We start from the raw sequence: 20,210 nt of genomic DNA on the forward strand, positions 1-20,210 counted from the left end.
CAGCACAGTGAGCACATTTCAGAGCAACATTTCTACAAATCAGATCAGTGATTCTGAGCAGGACAGCAGGTTGGATCTGTGTCAGGTTTCAGTTTGTGCTGTGCTGAGTTAAGGCTCACCGGGCAGATGAAGGTCATGCTCCCACACTCGTGTCTCCTCGGGATCTTGCACCATCAGCATCACTTCCTCTGCGTTCGTTGTCAGGATGATCTCAAAGGTCGGGTGGTAATTTGGTCCGTAATTTTCAAAAAACTCTGCACGCTGAAGCGAAATGGAAACGCACAATTTAAAACAGCTTTGTGGATCAACTGTCTGCTGACACTCAGCCACTGATACTCACTGCAGGCTGTATTTTAAAGTCGTGCGGGGCGCTGCTCAGACTGTACTTTTGACCTTTGTGGAAATAACAGAAGGACGGCGCTTCGATGTACTCTGAAGCAGCGTGCTGCACTTTCACCTTTAGAGACATCACAACATTTTCTTAGTGCATGAATAGTTTCAGAGCTTCAAAGCAAACAGATACAGAACAATCAGAGGATTTATTCATGCAGAAGCCATTTAATGATTTCATGATAAAGTCATACGTCGTGCAGAGGGACGTTTCCTGGGAGCAGCATCACACTGAGGATGGGGCGTGGCCTGTTTCTCAGGAAGAGCAGGACTTGGCCACGAACGGGTTTCGTCATGTAATTGAAAAACCGCTTAGCGAGATCCCAGACGAGGCCAAAGGCAGAGAGGTGAGGGACGTCCACGACCACGTGAGTTTCAGTGATCTCCAGAGGCTGTATGATGCTCATGCCATCATCCGTGATGTGGACCACAGAGATGCTGTCAGAGACCAGTGCTGGGAAAACACACAGCTTCATTCACTGCAACAGCCTCCAGAAACTTTTCATAGAAAGCAAATCAAAGCATTTTCTGCAGGTTTAATTCTCCTTCAGGTGGTTCAGTGGCGTCCTTACCCGGCTCAGGTTCACAGTGTGGGAGGTGCAGCTGACGTATAGAGTCCTGAGGACACTCGATGCCGAACAGCGGGCCTCCGGCCACTTTGTGCGCTGGTTGGAGAACCAGAGGATCCCAGATCAGAGTCTTGTAGGTGACCTCACTCTCACCAGTCACATCAAACACCAGACCAGTCAAAGAACACTGGAACAACCCTGGACCGGGAAACAGGAACCTGAACGACACACAATGCTTCAATATGGAGCTCATTGCTGTAGCTTTTAATTCAATTTAATTTTTGTTTATATAGTTATTCGTCTCAATGTGCTTTAAATTACGAAGTACAAACCCTACAATATTAGTGAGAGAACTCAAATTATAAAATGATCCTCTAGGAGCAGCACTTGGTGATCATGAGAAGAAATAACTTTTAACAGGAAAAGGCCGCTGACAGGAACAGCTCAGGGAGGTGCAGCTACCCATGTGAGTGGGTGGAGATCAGACAAGGCTGGGTGTGGTCATGGCGATGACTAAATGTCTTCCTATTAGTTACTATTAACCTGGGAATAAGAGGAAATTTTCAGATGCGGATCGGGGTTAACAGGGATTGAAAACTGCCAGCGTTAAACAACAAACATAGAAGAACGCAGCAGGAACTATCAGCTGTGTGATCAGAACAGCATGTAAGTGTGGTGGTTAGGTTAAACATGAGGAGAGTGAATGCTATGCCAATTCACTTAACCTCCTAGGACCTGGCGGTCCACATATGTGGACATCATATTTTGGGTTGTCTAGACCAAAATACTAAATTTTGCTCTACAAGGGCCTGATATCCACTCACGAGGACGTTATATTGCCTCTGTTCTACTGAAATTAAAACGAATGTCCTCATATGTGGATCTCATTTTTCTCAGAAACAAAAATCAGGTAAAAAATATATATATCTGGTAATTCTTTGTTTTTACATTCATCAGGTGCCAATCAGCCCAAACAGCAAAGAGAAATAAAAAATCCATGGAAGAGTTTGGGTCTTAGGATGTTAATGGAACAACAAGCAAACCAGCGTCTTTACCATGAGCAGATACACCTGCCACCACATGGATGAGATGATAAACTTCTACTGTGCAACAACATTAACTAGTGTTTCCTGTTTCAGCTGTTCATCTGCTCTTTGAGGGCGGGGTCAGGATACTGTTAGTAAGACATTGGTAAACCATAAAGCATAAATAAATATAAAATCATACATTTTCACTACAGGTCTGGTGGGAAGGTAAAGCTCTGAAAATATTTAATAAGCACTGAAAGCAAGACTGAACCTTTTCCTACTGAGTTGTTGACAGCGGTCTGCTGTCTGTCATACAGCTTTAAACTTTAAGACCAACACAATCTGACAATCACACATTTTGTTAATGCTTTTCTTTGAATGCACTCTGTATCCAAGTTTAAAGTTTAGAGTGGGAACATCGAGGCTTGCGTGTCGTACCTGTATGAAATGCCTGTTCTTTCTTTTCTCATCTCAGGTTGAAGCTTGAACGAGTCTAAAGATCCAGAGAGGGAAAGTAAAATATTTTCTCCAGTCACACAAACTTGTGACACCATGAGAGCAGCGAGAATACTCACAGTTTCCATCTTCACCACCCTGCACAGGGTCAAAGAGGATCCTAAACGAACAGTGAATGCTGGGTAGAGAGGCTCGCTGAACGTGGTGTGGAAGGTATGATGAGAGTTTTTGTGTGGTCAGACACCAAGTAGAAGGACAGAGTGCCGGCTGGCCAGTCCAGAAACAGTCCCAGTCTCTTTGGAGTGACCAGGAATGCTTGGATGTCAACGTGTGGGACCCGTATAAAGGTTTCCTTAAGGTTGTGTCGGAAGGAGTAACCCTTCACCGAGGTGATGCTGAAACACCAGCTTCTGTCACTACGGTCAATTTCTATGTCCCAGTGTCCCTTCCTCGGTAGGCTCTTATATGCAACACCAATATTCACAAATGCTTCCCAGTCCACCTCCCAGTAGCAGCGCCCAGTCAGAGCCTCTCGACACAGCACCTGACTCGTTTGGTCAAATCTCTCTGGATGATCAGGATACGACTGCTGTTCATGAGTGTAGCTCACGTTCTTGTTGCACTGAGACAGAAGCAGCTGTTTATTCACAGTGTTGGGGTCGAATGTGAGATCACAGGCATCTATGAAAGAAATGCAGTGAGTTAAGCTTCAGCTCAGTCGATGTTATAGAGAAACTCAGTGACACTTACACTTGTTCAGAAGCTGTGGGTCGACCCAGTGCTCTTCATTGTGGTCCACACTGAGGCAGAGAAGCAGAAAGGTCTCAGCTTTGGAGCAAATAAAGAGACGTGAACTTTAAAGCATGAACGTGTGATGTGAATGTAAACAGAAAATCTTTGGAACATGATCACATGTTTTAAAATGTTTCACATAAGTTCTTAAATCTCAGTCTGGTCTGCTGATGGGGACACCAGGACCTGCTACAATCTCCTCGCTCCTTACTACAGCCCAGGTTAACTGAGTGTAACTTCACTTAAACTTCATAGCTGCAGAGGTAACAGCGACTGATGTCAGGTCACATTGGACTGTGGTTCAACATGTTCACCTTAGCTTGAACAAGCTGCTGGACCAAAGAGGACCACCATGTGGTTTGGATGTTGGGGTCAAACTAGTCTCGAGTCCCTGACACAGAAATCAGTCCACAGACTGTTGAACACAACCAAGACAGTCGATGAAGGTCTGCAATCAGCTGGTTAAGCAGTTCTAGCCATACAGCAACATTTTCTGGATAAACAGCCACATATTAGAAAAACATAGTTTAGGGAGCTATATATAACCTGTATATACTACACAGTGTACCGACTTGAGCGTTTCCAGTCTACATTCTGGGTCTTCCAGTCGTTCAGACAGCAGTTTCACTCCTGACACTCAGGATGGTTGTAGCTCAGGTCCCAGCTCTCTCAGGTGGGAGGGGGTTGGACTTCAGAGCTGAGGCCAGAGAGACACAACCTTCCTCTGTGATCCCACAACATGACAGCCTGGAGAGAAAATAGCTCTTACTAAAGCAAAAGGCTTTGCTACTCTTCACTGTTACCACACATGTTGCAGAGTATTTGGACTCCATGGAGCTCGAGCTGCCATCAGTACCTCAGTGTTTCCAGGCTACAGTTTAAACTCCCAAGTCCAACAGACAGCAGCTGCACACCTACATCCTTCAGGTCGTTGCAGCTGAGGTCAAGCTCTCTCAGCTGGGAGTTAGAGCTGAGAACGGAGGCAAACACCTGCCAGCAGTTATTTTTCAGGAAACAACCAGGCATGCTGCAAACAAAGCAAAACATCTGAACATCATAACCTGCAGAGAGAAAATGAAAAATGATCCTTCCACTAACTGCAGGTACCTGAACCGCTCCAGTTTACAGACTGGACCAATCAAGGCAGAAGGAATCACAGTCAGCAGGTGTGACTCATCACTGAAGTCTCCACAGTTTCCAATGGTCTTCACATCATTTGTATAATATCCACTGTAATCCTCTGAATAACTGCATAAGCAGTTAATCAAATCAAGTGCCTTCAGAGGTGACAGGTGTGATCGAAGGACAGAAACCAGTCTGTGACAGTCCCTACAGTCTAGAGAAAACCCAGATAACCTGTACGAAACACACACCAGTTTAGAAACTAATGTAGAGACGACTGTTTAGATGTACTGAGGTCAGTTACCGTAGTTTAGTCGTCGTATGGTACATGACTGTAGTTACATAAAGATTTCAGATTTTGAAAGAATTTCACTAAAGAAGTTTTAACCTGCAGAAACCGTTTTTAAACTGACCTCAGTGTCTCCAGTTTACAGTCAGGACCTTCCAGTCCAGCAAAGAGATCAGAAGGAAAACCATCACTGACGTTAGAAAAATACACCAGGCTGAGCTCTGTTAAACAAGAGTCCGCTGACTGAAGAATGGACAGCAGCACGTCTAAGCAATCTTTGCTTAACTGATCGTTCTTGAGTCTGCAGAATCGGAACAAAAGCAAAAATATTTATTCATCAAATCCCAGATAATCATAGAAAGTGCTACAAGGTCACACCAATGTGGTTTTATGTGTATCACACCTGATGTAGTTCTGACCTAACTTTAAATCTAACAGAGCTTCCATCAGGAACTGGATCATTTCTGTTTCACTCATTGTGGTGTCACAAGTTTGCTTGAAAATTCCATAATTATTTGAAAACATTTTTCCGATGTTTTTATTTCCTTTATTTTTTGACACAGTCCTTGACTGTTTAATATTTACATAAAATTGTGATGGACTACAAATCAAACAGAGTTGGATGGTTCAAATCTTTGTACATGACATTAACTGTGAGATTTAATCCTTGTTCGATGCTGTTGGTCAATAAAACGTTGAGCCAAACAGTAGAAGCAACACTGAGCAATAATGTGTTTCTGGAAGTTTGGAAATTTGTCAGAGACAGAGTTGTTGCGAAACCAGCGAGATTACATCTGACACAAAGCTAATGTGATCTCTTAGTTTTGGCTATTTGATGGAAATAAATTCAAACATCCATCCTCTCTCTTCCACTTCTCCTTTTCAGGGTCGCTGGGCGCTGGAGCCCATCCCAGCTGTCTTAGGGCGAGAGGTGGGGTACACCCTGGACAGGTCACCAGTCTGTCACAGGGCTAACACATAGACACAGACAACCATTCACACCAATTTAGATTTCCCCCATTATCCCCACTAACTGCATTTCTTCAGACTGTGGGAGGAAGCCAGAGTACGCGCAGAGAACCCACGCAAACACAAGGAGAACATGCAAACTCCACACAGAAAGACCCCTGATGGTGGAACTGAACTCAGGACAGTTTAAACATATTTAATACTTTATTTTAAATATCATGTGAACTACTTACACAGCCTTCTTGCAGTTCTTCATTTGCTGGACAAGTTTCTCAGTCCCAATAAACGGTGTAACAGAATTTGTCAGATCAAGTTCCTCGAGCACTTCCCCTGATATCTGCATCATGGTCGACAGTACTGCACAGTCGATGGTCGAGAGCTTTGCTCCTGAATCCAGATACATTCTGATGTCATCCTGAAATCTCTCTTCCTTCAGCTCAAACTTGCAGAGGAAAAGGTTCATGTACCTCTCTCGTGGGATGTCTTTGACATGGAAATTCTTCAGGTATCCCTTCATCTCTTCGGTGGTGTCCGAGCTGCTCTTTACCTGTGGCAGTAAACTCTGCAGCATTGTTTGATTGGACTCCAGAGAAAATCCAAGGAAGAAACACAGAAACAGATCGAACTGACCTTTCTCGCTTTGCAAAGCTTTATCCACAACCTTTTTCTGCAAATCCAGAAAGCTCAGATCTGTCGGATCAACACCCAGGAAAGACTTCAAAGTACTGAGGTTGTCCGACAGGATGCAGTGGTACATGTAGAGAGCTGCAAGAAACTCCTGAAAGCTTAAATGCACAAAGCTGAACATCTTTTTCTTGTACAGGCCTCGTTCTTCCTTAAGAATCTCTGAGCAAAATCCACAAAACACTGACGCTTCATCAACATCGATGCCACTTTCTGTGAGGTCGTCTTCATAGAATATGATGTTTCCTTTCTGCAGCTGTTCAAATGCCAACTTGGACAGGTTTAAAAGCATGGCAGAGTTCTGGGTTTGAGACTTCTTCTGTTTGGACCTCTTCTTGGAGCTTTTCCCTGCATATTTCTGTCTTGTTCTTTGTGTTTGAATTAGTAAGTAATAAATGTACAGCTCTGTCATCGTTGTGATGCTGCGGCTCCTCTCATTACTCAATCCTTTCCTAAACACCTCAGCGATGATCCAGCAAAACACTGGGATATGGCCCATGAAATAGAAGCTGATCATTCCTCTAAGACGAGACAGGATTTCTCCTGCCTGATTAGCAGTCCTGAATCTCTTCCTAAAGTACGACTCTTTTTGTTGCTCAGTGAAACCTTGGACTTCTGTCATCTGGTCAATGTATTTAGAAGGTATCTGACTGGCAGCTGCAGGTCTGGATGTTACCCAGAGCAGAGCGCGAGGCAGCAGGTTGCCTTGGATGAGGTTGGTCAGCAGCACATCGACTGTTGATCTTTCATCTATTTCACTTATTCTCACAGCTCCATCAAAGTCCAGTGGAAATCTGCTTTCATCCAAACCATCGAAGATGAACAGCACTTGCTTGTGAACAAGCTGCTGTGTACCTTCTAGGGGTTTTATTTCAGGGTAGAAGTGAAGGAGAAGCTGCAGCAGACTGTAGTCGGCATCTCTGAGCATGTTCAGCTCTCTAAAGGGGAGCACAAAGATGAAATCAATGTGCTGGTTAGATTTTCTTTCAGCCCAGTTTACAGCAAAGCTTTGGACAGCAAATGTCTTTCCAATGCCAGCGATGCCTTTCATCATCACTCTTTGGATTGTCTTGTCTCTTGCTGGTTGTTGCTGAACATGAATTCTTCCTGGTTTAAAGATATTTAGGAAATTGATCTGTTGATCGTTCACCTGTGAAAATGATGACTGCAGATGTGGGACATTAAAGTGATCTAGAATCTCATGTGATATGGAACCAAATTCCTGAACCTGCTGAGTGACGTAGAGTTTTGTGTAGACGCTGTCAAGTCGAGACCGACTATCCGATGTGCCCTCATTTATCCAGGTAAACTTTTCCTGGAGATGGTCTTTAAGCTTTTGTTTAACACTCTCCACGACTTTATCCTGCTCCATGTTAGCAGCTCTATCTTCTCCACACTGAACTTAGTTCTCCTGTCACCTCTTGTCCTTTTGTCTCTGGAATCCTAAAAGGAATATAAAACCTGAAAGCAAGGAGAAAATAAAATGTACTTTTCCCTGGAGCACCACAGTGTAATCGTATCAGTCATATTGTTGGATTACCATCTACACAGCAGACTTCCTGCACAGCAGTGACAGATACATCCTCAGAATATTTCAGGAGGATGTAACAGTTGGCTTAATCATTAGACATGAGGAGGAGTACAGAGGAGCAATTAAGGACTTTGTGGATTGGAGTGAATGCAGTCATCTCCATCATCACACTGCAACACAAAAGTGATGTTTGTGGGCAGAGACGGGCAGTAAAGAGTTACAAGTAACACAAGGGATTACTATTGCAAAAAAGTAGTTAGATTACTGTTACTTTCCTATAAGCACGCTGCGTTACTAAACTGTGATTTTGATTGTGAGAGTGTCTCATGACAATAATGTAAAGTGTGTGACGCCCTTGGCAGCAACAGACGTGTGCAGATCAACAATGGATAATATGGTGCGAGAGAGAGTACGACCATGCAGTGTTTAAAGCCTGGAAGTAATCACATTACTTTAAGTTTTAGTCCATAAAAAGTGACAAAAACATCGGTTTCCGCTCTACACTCTGCGTGGCAAGAAAACTTCTTTCTACAGCAAAAAATGAAAAAATCTGAGCGAGCAGCGAGCACGCTGCCACGGGAATGTGACATTCACAGAGAAACCCCCGGATGCCCCCACTGACATGACCGCTGTGGACAAACCTCCACCCGCCCCACAGCACAGAAACAGCTTTAGTGAAGGTTACAAATGATCTTCTTATGGCCTCTGACAGTGGACTCATCTCTGTGCTTGTCCTGCTAGACCTCAGTGCAGCGTTCGATACTGTCGACCATAATATCCTATTAGAGCGATTAGAGCACGCTGTAGGTATTACAGGTACTGCACTGCAGTGGTTTGTATCATATCTATCTAATAGACTCCAGTTTGTGCATGTAAATGGAGAGTCCTCTTCACTCACTATGTGTTAACAGACCTCTCTGCACTGAATCATATCTGTTATTAATCTCTGTCTCTCTTCCACAGCATGTCTTTATCCTGTCTTCCTTCTCTCACCCCAACCAATCACAGCAGATGGCCCCGCCCCTCCCTGAGCCTGGTTCTGCCGGAGGTTTCTTCCTGTTAAAAGGGAGTTTTTCCTTCCCACTGTCGCCAAAGTGCTTGCTTATAGGGGGTCATATGATTGTTGGGTTTTTCTCTGTATGTATTATTGTAGGGTCGACCTTACAGTATAAAGCACCTTGAGCAGACTGTTGCTCAATGTGCACGCCTCCACCAGTAGCGGTTTTTGATACGGGCGACACGGGCGGTTGCCCGGGGCGGCATAGTGGTGGGGGGCGGTATCACGGGCATCGTCAAAAAAAAAGAAAAAAAAATTGCTCGTACTCATGCTGCCCCGACATCATGGCAGCGCATATCGGGAATGGCATAGGCACCGATCGGTTTTCTATCATCCATTTGCTGGGAGTAAGGACGCCCTCCGTTTGCGAGGTGCGCCTGCTGCTTGCTGCACAGGGAGGGGAGGCGGGGGATTCTCTTGCTGGCTGGAGCAGCGTCTAATAACCAACTCACAAAATAAAACAAAATAAAAACAAAACAACAAACACGAAAACACCAGACATTATGATACTGACTTATAATTTGCACCAATGTTTTTTTGAAATTCTATACGTGAAAAGTGAGCGCGAGAGCCCTCGGTGCGCCTGCTCGCTGCTGAAGTCAAAGTAAACTTTATTGTCATCTCCGCTACATACAGTCCAGTATATAGAGAGACGACGAGGCTCCAGTTACAGCAGTGCAAGGCTAGGACCGCCACTGGCCTCCACAATGCACGCTAAAAAGCATTTCACAGTAAGTACAGCAGTGACCACTAATTGATGATTTATTGGTTTACTTACAGGTCCTTCTCAAAAAATTAGCATATTGTGATAAAGTTCATTATTTCCTGTAATGTACTGATAAACATTAGACTTTCATATATTTTAGATTCATTACACACAACTGAAGTAGTTCAAGCCTTTCATTGTTTTAATATTGATGATTTTGGCATACATAACTCATGAAAACCCAAAATTCCTGTCTCAAAAAATTAGCATATTTCATCCGACCAATAAAAGAAAAGTGTTTTTAATACAAAAAAAGTCAACCTTCAAATAATTATGTTCAGTTATGCACTCAATGCTTGGTCGGGAATCCTTTTGCAGAAATGACTGCTTCAATGCGGCGTGGCATGGAGGCAATCAGCCTGTGGCACTGCTGAGGTGTTATGGAGGCCCAGGATGCTTCGATAGCGGCCTTAAGCTCATCCAGAGTGTTGGGTCTTGCGTCTCTCAACTTTCTCTTCACAATATCCCACAGATTCTCTATGGGGTTCAGGTCAGGAGAGTTGGCAGGCCAATTGAGCACAGTAATACCATGGTCAGTAAACCATTTACCAGTGGTTCTGGCACTGTGAGGAGGTGCCAGGTCGTGCTGAAAAATGAAATCTTCATCTCCATAAAGCTTTTCAGCAGATGGAAGCATGAAGTGCTCCAAAATCTCCTGATAGCTAGCTGCATTGACCCTGCCCTTGATAAAACACAGTGGACCAACACCGGCAGCTGACATGGCACCCCAGACCATCACTGACTGTGGGTACTTGACACTGGACTTCAGGCATTTTGGCATTTCCCTCTCCCCAGTCTTCCTCCAGACTCTGGCACCTTGATTTCCGAATGACATGCAAAAGTTGCTTTCATCCGAAAAAAGTACTTTGGACCACTGAGCAACAGTCCAGTGTAGCCCAGGTCAGGCGCTTCTGCCGCTGTTTCTGGTTCAAAAGTGGCTTGACCTGGGGAATGCAGCACCTGTAGCCCATTTCCTGCACACGCCTGTACACGGTGGCTCTGGATGTTTCTACTCCAGACTCAGTCCACTTCTTCCGCAGGTCCCCCAAGGTCTGGAATCGGTTCTTCTCCACAATCTTCCTCAGGGCCCGGTCACCTCTTCTCGTTGTGCAGCGTTTTCTGCCACACTTTTTCCTTCCCACAGACTTCCCACTGAGGTGCCTTGATACAGCACTCTGGGAACAGCCTATTCGTTCAGAAATTTCTTTCTGTGTCTTACCCTCTTGCTTGAGGGTGTCAATGATGGCCTTCTGGACAGCAGTCAGGTCGGCAGTCTTACCCATGATTGCGGTTTTGAGTAATGAACCTGGCTGGGAGTTTTTAAAAGCCTCAGGAATCTTTTGCAGGTGTTTAGAGTTAATTCGTTGATTTAGATGGTTAGGTTAATAGCTCGTTTAGAGAACCTTTTCATGATATGCTAATTTTTTGAGATAGGAATTTTGGGTTTTCATGAGTTATGTATGCCAAAATCATCAATATTAAAACAATGAAAGGCTTGAACTACTTCAGTTGTGTGTAATGAATCTAAAATATATGAAAGTCTAATGTTTATCAGTACATTACAGGAAATAATGAACTTTATCACAATATGCTAATTTTTTGAGAAGGACCTGTATATATAAGGAAGCCCATTAGCTTCCACAGTAGCCGCTGCTAGTCTTCTTGGGGCCCAAACCATCGAGCATAAAACACAATAAAGTAGATGCAAAAATGTCCACATAATTTGGCTCTTACATCCTCAGTGAGGTTTTACAGGTCACAACATTGGCCTCCTATAATATTTACAATATTTAATTAAAATTTGTGTAAAAATGCTTTAAAACGTTCTTTAAAATTAAGAATAGTAGCTAGTTCTCCAACTACAAAAGTTTATTATACATTTTGATACATGCAGATGATCCAGCCTGTGGCTCATTGCAGCAGGACTGAGAGGACTTTAAACACAGTTACAATCACAGAGCTGCTGCTTTGATATATGAGGACTTCTGTAATGTGGAACATACTTAGATTTTAGAGATACTGAGAAAACATGCTGAGTGACTGACTTTGTCTGACCACACGCAGGAAATTACAAACTTCCTCTTGTGATAAGACTAATTTGAAAACAAAGCGTAAATCTTAAAACAACAACAACAACAAAAACAAACAAACAAAAAAAAACTCCTGGCTGACCTGAAATGACTTCCTACCAGATTCAGTCTGTGACAGATCCACGTCTGAGTGACACGAACATAAAAAGACCGTGTCCCAGTCACCAAACCAGAGGAAATGAGAAACCTTTTACTTCCCCAAACAGTGACCATGTTCACTCGTTTTTATCACAGACACGTTTGCAGGTTGTGTCCAATAACAGCTGAAACAGCAAAGATGACACAGCAGACACGCTCATGAGTCTGTGCTGATTTCTCTTTAATACACTTAAAGCTGTTTGAAAGCAGCTGTTTCCATAGACAAATATAACAAGCTTACCTTTGCACTCAGCTGCTGTCACTCCACGCCTCTGTCCCACACTCTCTGCTGTGATTGGGCGAGACTGCACAGCTGACCCAATCTATCCTACTTCCTTGTTTTTGCACCTCTGTAAGCGAGTGTGTGAAAAATAAAGTTTACATTTTTTAAAAAGCTGTACAGCACGGAAGTGACGTCAAAGTTTGATTCTTATTGTCGGAATAAAACGAGGAATGAGAATAGATATTACAACACACTCCTAAACATACAAAGACTAAAGGTTTCCTGTAAATTTATATTTTATAGAAGTTCATAATAAAGTTTTATCTCTTTTTAGCTTTTATCTTTATCTTTTCTTTTTAACTTCAGTTTATTCAAATGTGTATTTTTCACATCTAGATTTATCTTTTTAAATTCTTTAAGTTCACTGAAATAACTTTGAACTGGACTAGTTTGAGTACTTATGATGATAAAATATGAAAAACTAAATAAAACATATGGAGTACAAAGTACAACAGTTGCATCATGTAAATAATGAAACAGAAGCAGAAAGAAACATAAGACATATTTAGAGTGAAACACATTAAAACTGGGAAGTGCTCTGCTGGTTGGCCACAAGGTGGCGCTGTTGTCACTGTAGTTGAGAATGAAATGAGTGTGTGATGTTACGCTGTCATTGGGACATCAGTGACATACACACACACACACACACAAGCCCGTTCAGCTGTCTTACTGAGGACCTTCATTGGCAATGCTTTCCTTAGCCCATTACCATAACCCTTACCATTAAGAATGAATGCCCAACCCTAACCATAACCTAATTGTATACCTGAAACTAAAGCCACATGTTGAGTCTCAAAAAGGCCTTTAAACCTGTGATAACCAGCGAGTGTGTCCTCACAAGTGACTGTTGGTACTCACAAGTTTAGTAGAATGCAGATGCCGGTCCTCACAAAGATAGCTAGACAGGAACACACACACACACACTCCCATTTGCTTTGTGATTTTTAAGTAAAACTACAGTGCCTGGATAAATGCACTGAGCCACCTGAAAGGGAAAGAGTTTCACAAACTGCCTCATCTACTTCATCCTGACCAGGATGCCTGAACCACCGCAGCTGGCTTCTTTTCAAGAATTCTTTATTGTCATTCACCTCACGTTTACATGAGGTGGAACGAAATTATGTGCACATGGTCCTGGAGCGAAAGAAACAGAATAACAAAGAAACTGAATAACAAGTAATAAATAATACAAATAAATAGAGTGCAACAGCCTGAGTCGTGATGATCGTGCTCCCAAAAAACAACAAACAAAATAAAAACAGCTTATACATACAAATACACATACAAATAATAATAAAAGACAAAAATGATTCACACAGCTCCACTGCAAAGGATTCAAACTGCTTCAAAGGGTTTAGTTTGTCTAATTCTCTGCAAATCATTTTCCCAGTTTAATACAATATTTTGCGTTAACAGCCATGTAATGTGAAACTGTCACTCTATAGGTGCCTCCTCTGTTTAAACAGAATGTAGAGACCCAGGGGAGGGAGAGGATTCACAAAAAGACTCACTCAAGAATTAGTCACTGATCATTGATTATAACAGCAGTTTATTGAAGGCACATCGATCCCATAATATAACAGAGTTCAAAAATGCATGCTAAAAAAGAGGCCAAAAAAACAAGTAAAACTACATAAATTCTAAAATATATTTAAAAATTTGTAAGACATGAAGGCATCAAAAGCACCTGAGAAGCTAACACAGCTCTGTGTTTGCAGCAGCAGGCAGGGTCAATGGTACAGAATAGAAAACGTGTGAGTTACTCAGTTTTATATTTATGTAGCACCAGAAACATAGTTTATAAAGAGCAGCTAACTAAACGTCTCTTTATCCTGGTACAGCCTCTCAGTCCTACAGTAACTGTCACTGTTTACATTATTATAGAGAACTTTAATAACCAATATTCCAAAAAGACTTTACAAATACAAACATCATCCAGATAAAGCAATAAAAATGTAGCCGAATAAAAATAGTATGACACAAAGAGACGCTTGTACACATTATATACACAAAGAGAACGGGCTTCATTCACTAACGAGTGTTAAAAGGTAAATAAGTGCACATGCAAAATTACTATCAGATTATGAAGTGTGCACAGTCGCCATTTGTTATGTATGTAATTGTAATGTGGCTTTAATTTGAACATGTGAACATAATACAACAACGTTTTAGTGTCGTACGGACACGGGGATGTTTTAAATTTACCCCAATTCCCAAAGCTGGATCCCCCATGATCTCTGTATGCAGTATCACTGATGAACCTTATGACCCCTTCTGGAATATGAATCATGACAGTGAGCATTTGTAAGTTTTACCTCAAAGTGTGAATCTAAATGGCTGTAAATCGATGGGGTCCTGATTGCAACCTGAAATCTGCTTACTGAAGTTTCCCTATTTCTCCACTTTGACGTGGATCATGGGGTCGATGGTGACAGTGTTCGCGTGGAGAAGTCTGCGCTGCTAAACCAGAAATGAAGGAGAACGTCTGCATATGAAGTAAATGAACTAACATCACAGGAGGAAGCCAGACAGGACACCTTTCACAGTGTTACCTCATCTCATGTTTGCTGTATTGACAAATAGTTCATAGCAGTTGGTCGTAGACTGAAAAACAAAAAAATAGTTACAAACCAAATGCAGCCATCATACAACGAGTTTGCTGCTGTAGACCAGGACACACTAGTCCACTTAGACATAACGTTAAAATGACACCGTCTGTTTTAAAATATCATTCAGCAGTCTGCTCAAAGGTACGCTGGAGCATAAGTCACCACATTAACAATGTAATATAAAATGGTAAATGGCCTGTATTTGTATAGCGCTTTACTAGTCCCTAAAGACCCCAAAGCGCTTTACACAGGGCGCACTGAAAGAGGCGAGGCTGCCGGACACTGGCGCCACCGGGCCCTCTGACCACCACCAGTAGGCAACGGGTGAAGTGTGTTGCCCAAGGACACTGAGACTGTCCAAGCTGAGGCTCGAACCGGCAACCTTCCGAATACAAGGCGAACTCCCAACTCTTGAGCCACGATCGCCCCGACATAACTGATCTTTAGCCTGATTTTGGACCGTCGGGGTGTCTGTGAGCTGTTACTTTGATGACGTCTCACTCATCATTTCTCGTTCGATAGTTGCGTTCTCTGCTGTTTAGGAGCAGAGGTTCATCACTGCCCTGAAAAAGAACATAAAGTCCCCGTTAAACATTTCACGTCTCACCCTCCAGATCACATAAACACAATCACCAAAATAAAGTGCTCGTGAGACACTGAGCTCATTTCTCAGGGCCCTGCAGCCACCAAACTAAATGTAACTGTGGGACATTTATCACAGATTTATTTAAAGTAACAGATGTTTTTTCCTTCACTAAAACATGTCAGTAATGAACGTTTGTTAGATTAAACGTGCTAACCAAAGAACAGAGGAAGTTCATGTCACACAAAAGAAGCTGCAGCAGACTCTTAGAGCATAAACAACACATGGACTCGTCTACAGGACTTAGAGCAGGTCACATGTTGTGTTGTGCTTTAGTCGTTGTCCTGCAGAGTTTACAGTTGAAGACCTTTGTGTTCACTAAGAGGCACAGCAGTATCAGCCCACCCTGCACATAGCTCACTGAATATCACCGTCAGGGGCGTGGCCTCTCTGACTGACAGGTGGCAGCTAGCTGTCTGCTAGGCTACATCTTAGCTGACCTGGCAGTTGATGGTAAGAACACAAATACTGAACATGTCCTCAAAGTCCCTGTGACACATCGAAGAACAGCCCTGCATTTGTACCGTGAATCCACAGCAGGTGGACTTCATGTGTCGTTCTTTTTCTAAACCAGAATATTTGCTGGACTGAGATTTAATCTGAAGAAGTTTATTTTTGTGTGAGAAAGAGCAACTGTGGAAAATGTGATTTTCCTGAAATTGTTAAGTTCATGTGTGAAAACAACTGCATTTAATGAAAAGACTGACCAAGTTTATGATATGAAACAGAGGAGGATACCTGGAGGTTTGGGTTGTTGGTGGGTTGTTCTCGCATCCCTAGTGAAGACTTATTATCTAGATAAGAAATAAAGAACAAATGTGTGTAACAGGAAATTTTATAAGTAAAAGATAATCATGAAAACATGATGAATAGCAAAGATTTACATTCACATACTTCCTGAATTTCTGTTTCTTTGCCTGTAGCAATGAAGAACAGCAACAATCACCAGGACCATTACAACAGGCGCTCCCACCCCTACAATCACTCCAATAATCCATCCTGTGTCACCTGTAAATAAATTCAAATATTAGTTTTACTCTTCTTTAAGGTGTTAATGATACAGATATGATTAAAATTAGTTTCAGTTTAATAAAGTTCAGTTTTAAACTGAGATGATTTTCATGTCGTTCACACTCAGTTACACAACAACAGGAAACATGTTTCTCATAAAGTCACAAGATGAAGACACAACAAACATCAACCACTGAACCCTGCATGTGTGCAAAAGTTGTAAAGAAGATTAATTTTAATAATAAAAATCAATAAATAATTTTATACTTTTGGACATTTGATTATTCAAATCAGTTTCAAATGAATGTTTAATCACCTGCGATGGACCCCTGGTTAAAATGTGCCAAATAAATGAACTGACATGAGTATTTGAATGGATCTTCCGTGACACGCCCACTCTGGATGCCTCTGTATCAGTGGGTAAGTGCAGAGTGCACTGAAGGCACCCAACAAAAGTAAATACAGAAAAAACATGTTCACGATAATCAAACATCGTTAGTTTGAGAAAGTGACAATATTTCAATCACTTCTGAAAGATGCGCTCATTTATTTGGAACCAGTAGCACGGTGGTTAGCACGGATGGACGGCTCAGGGCACAGCACTGGTACTCTGGCTCTGTCCTCACTCTGAGTACTGACAGCCTGCTCTGCAACAGTACCGGAGCTTTATTCAACCAAGAACGAAGCTTAAAGTTTAAGACGCACATCTAAGTTTCCTTTTCACTGAGAGCAGGTTCCAGTGTTTCAGGCGGCCACGTTTCTGCTCCACACAACGAAGGCTGCCCAACAGAAACGTTCTTCCTAAAATCAGGAACATATTGATGCTTCTTCAGTCTTTTCTCATGTAACTGAACCACCACACTGTGTTCAGAGACAACCACATGTAATGTTTATGTCAGTACATCACACACACACACACACACACACACACACACACATGTCTGGTTTGCTATCCTCGTGGGGACATCCCATTGACATAATGCTTTCCCTAGCCCCTTACCCTAACCCTAACCATTAAAAATGAATGCCTAACCCTAACCCTTACCCTAAACCTAACCATAACCTAATTGTAACCCTGACAGTAAAACTGCATTTTGAGTGTGAAAATTGCTTTCAACCCCGAGGGGACCTGGATTTTGGTCCCCACGGTGCAGAAAGTCCCCACCAGGATAGTAAAAGTCAGATTTTGGTCCCCACCAGGATAGTACGAACCCGTACACACACACACACACACACACACACACACACACACAGTACCTGTGATGTCATGAGCTGAACACCACAGTCTGGAGTTGAGGGCAGCAGTCTTGTTACTGACAGGGTTTTCTGCCCTGCAGCTGTAGATGGATTCATTCTGGATCTCCAGAGTGAGGGTTAGGTTGTTGGAGACATCTGGGTCACTAGTATTCATTATAATCTCACTTCCTCTGTGCCATGACAGGATGACATTGAATGAATTCTCTACCCAACATCTTGCAGAGCAGATCCCACTGACAGCTGACTGGGTTTCAATGCTGGTCTTTGCTGTAATGTCGGTCTGGGCTTCAGTGATGTGTGGAACAGAAACAGGATCTAAGAAGGAAAGTGCTGCTTCAGTGATGTGTGGAACAGAAACAGGATCTAAGAAGGAAAGTGCTGCTGTTGTACCTGAACAGTCACATGGTTAGATTACATGTGTGATGTCAGCATATATAACAGGTTTTACTGGTTCAACAAGAACAACAACCATCACCGTTATCATGCTTCTCAGTGATGACACAAAGAACATTTACTCACCATAGACAGTGATGAAAAACTTTGTCGTTGTTTCCACGAACCCAGAGTCCTCTATCCTGACACAGTAACTCCCAGAAAGGTCTTTGGTTATGCCGATGAAGGTGAGCTCTGCAGTGCACGGGTTCAGCAGCAGAAGACTCTCAAAGCTTTCCTTAATAGAGGTCATATTATTTTCAAACACAACTATGGGCTCTCCAACACAGCTTTCACCCTGCATCCATCTGACTTGGTGGTTTTTCAGTCGCCCTAGTTTAGGGTCCAGAGTGACATCGTTCCCCTCCAGAACATCAACCTCAGTAACATCAATAGCATTATCTGGATTTTAAAGAGAAATCACAAAAAAATGCACAAATAAAATTGTTGTTTTGTTTTCATTTTAGAATTTTGATGCAGCACAGATTCTCAAAAATCTAAAACATTCAGAGACAGGAAACAGTTATTTATTACTTACCGTGGACAATGAGGTCAAACGCTTCTTTCAGGACTCTGTTTAGTGTAAAAAACGAAAATACTCCGGTGTCATGGACGGTGAGGTTTGAGATGGTGATCGATCCCGTGTTCACGTCTGTGTTTAGCCTGTCTGTAAATCTGGTTCCAATGATGACGTGTCCTCTGTTTACGATGGTAATTGTCTCTGGGTAATGTCGCCCATACAGCCAAAGGTAATCCTGAGTTTGATGCCATGTATTAATAACTTGTAAAGTCACAGTCTCTCCAGCCTTCATGATTATTTGTGATCCTTCAGAACATACAAAGCCTAAAGAGGAGAAAGAAATTAATTAAATAACATTTCCAATAATTCCCTGCTCGACGTGCAGAAAGTCTTTGTTTTGGTCATCGAGCTGAGCTTTTACTAGGACTGCGCTCTCCTGCACAGACATCTCAGATGTTGTTCGTGGGATCTGCTGGAGTCACTCATCTAGCTGGGGGGGTCACCTCACTGAGCACTCCAGTTACCACCAGGATCACTGTTACCTTCACCCTCCGAATCTTCCCGAGCTCATCTCTCAGGTACTTCTGCACCTTCTTCGTGATGTTGCTGTGACTTGATATTAGGGCTGGGCCATATCATACCGTTCACGGTAATACCGGTATAATGATAGGCAACTATAAGAAAATGAAATATTGCGATAGAATATCGGTAATATGCGCATGCGCAGTGCCTTTGTTTTCATACTCACATCGCGGAAAAAGCATGAAGGCAATGAAGAATGAGAAGGGTGAAAGCAGATCGTTGAGTGAAACGGATGAACCAGAATTGTTTGTAAAAAGTGTATATATATATATATATATATATATATACATGTATATACATTATATATATTAAAGAAATAAATAAACTAACAATTACATTAATGAATAGAAAACACACATATACAAATTGTTACATGTGAAATTATTTTTGGAGAGAAGCAGAAGTGAGACAGTTTGAATCCACAGCTCAGTGCAAAGAGGCATGAATTAAACCTGATTATAAAAATACATATGCAATGAAGAATCAGCTTACACTCAATTAATATGAACACATAACATGAATGCAACAAAGATATGCTTATATTCATGAATGTGAATACATGACATAAATGCTAGATTTAACATACTTAAAGCTTGAAGTGAGGAATAGCTCTGGAAAGTTCCTGACAATAGAGTGACGTTGGTGAAGTAGTTTTAAAATGGTGAATTGGAAGTGCTCTTGTGTCGATTGAGCAAACAAGTGATTACTCTAGGAAGAAAATAAAAATAATTTAATAATGTGGTAATGTTTAAATATACAGTTCTCTTGTCACGGCACCAAATATTAAATCCAGTTCTTTGCATTCTTGAATGGCCAAGAAAGACACGGCTCAAAGTGGTCTAACTTAAAAATGATCTTTAATTTTACATATTCCGGAATATGGAGACCGAGCAGGCACACAGACACGCCAGCCTAAGTCTCAAGCAGAAACAGGAGCCTGGTTATTTATATTCTTCCTCTAGACGTCACACACACTTTAAGTTTCGATCAAA

General features: G+C 42.2%; 3 protein-coding genes across 3 annotated transcripts; all 3 read right to left on the bottom strand.

The window, feature by feature from the left end:
- Window positions 1–119: 119 nt before the first annotated feature.
- On the bottom strand, window positions 120–1,212 carry LOC135932377 (NACHT, LRR and PYD domains-containing protein 1b allele 5-like; the record flags this gene model as incomplete). The annotated part of the gene is made up of 4 exons (XM_065469835.1): window positions 963–1,212; window positions 585–844; window positions 341–457; window positions 120–261 (listed from the first exon to the last, which is right to left on the bottom strand). Coding segments are annotated over exons 1-4 (769 nt in total), but the record flags the coding sequence as incomplete, so codon positions are not given.
- Window positions 1,213–3,888: 2,676 nt separating this feature from the next.
- LOC134623331 (NACHT, LRR and PYD domains-containing protein 12-like) lies at window positions 3,889–12,162 on the bottom strand. The gene is made up of 6 exons (XM_063468476.2): window positions 12,123–12,162; window positions 5,849–7,760; window positions 4,771–4,947; window positions 4,343–4,591; window positions 4,092–4,262; window positions 3,889–3,982 (listed from the first exon to the last, which is right to left on the bottom strand). The coding sequence occupies exons 2-6, from the start codon at window positions 7,669–7,671 to the stop codon at window positions 3,889–3,891; spliced, it is 2,514 nt and encodes an 837-aa protein (XP_063324546.2). The 5' UTR covers window positions 7,672–7,760; window positions 12,123–12,162.
- Window positions 12,163–13,769: 1,607 nt separating this feature from the next.
- Window positions 13,770–18,956, bottom strand: LOC134623332 (signaling lymphocytic activation molecule-like). The gene is made up of 6 exons (XM_063468478.1): window positions 18,655–18,956; window positions 18,204–18,518; window positions 17,685–17,999; window positions 16,311–16,424; window positions 16,155–16,210; window positions 13,770–15,336 (listed from the first exon to the last, which is right to left on the bottom strand). Exons 1-6 carry the CDS (start codon window positions 18,926–18,928, stop codon window positions 15,271–15,273), a joined length of 1,140 nt encoding a protein of 379 aa, XP_063324548.1. The 5' UTR covers window positions 18,929–18,956; the 3' UTR covers window positions 13,770–15,270.
- Between the last annotated feature and the right edge of the window lie 1,254 nt (window positions 18,957–20,210).

This window comes from Pelmatolapia mariae, unplaced genomic scaffold, assembly GCF_036321145.2.
Source record: "Pelmatolapia mariae isolate MD_Pm_ZW unplaced genomic scaffold, Pm_UMD_F_2 NODE_ptg000565l+_length_21157_cov_1, whole genome shotgun sequence".
NCBI lineage: Eukaryota > Metazoa > Chordata > Actinopteri > Cichliformes > Cichlidae > Pelmatolapia > Pelmatolapia mariae.

What these genes read in the sequence shown, in the direction of transcription:
- LOC134623331 (XM_063468476.2), bottom strand. Translation starts at nt 7,671, where the DNA reads ATGGAGCAGGATAAAGTCGTGGAGAGTGTTAAACAAAAGCTTAAAGAC. An exon ending in AAGAACTGCAAGAAGGCTGT is followed by an intron (nt 4,948 to 5,848) that starts GTAAGTAGTTCA and finishes CCGATTCTGCAG; the next exon opens with ACTCAAGAACGATCAGTTAA. An exon ending in TGTAAACTGGAGCGGTTCAG is followed by an intron (nt 4,263 to 4,342) that starts GTACCTGCAGTT and finishes CTTTGTTTGCAG; the next exon opens with CATGCCTGGTTGTTTCCTGA.
- LOC134623332 (XM_063468478.1), bottom strand. Translation starts at nt 18,928, where the DNA reads ATGAAGGCTGGAGAGACTGTGACTTTACAAGTTATTAATACATGGCAT. An exon ending in GTTTTTCATCACTGTCTATG is followed by an intron (nt 18,000 to 18,203) that starts GTGAGTAAATGT and finishes TTTCCTTCTTAG; the next exon opens with ATCCTGTTTCTGTTCCACAC. An exon ending in TTCAGCTCATGACATCACAG is followed by an intron (nt 16,425 to 17,684) that starts GTACTGTGTGTG and finishes ATTTATTTACAG; the next exon opens with GTGACACAGGATGGATTATT.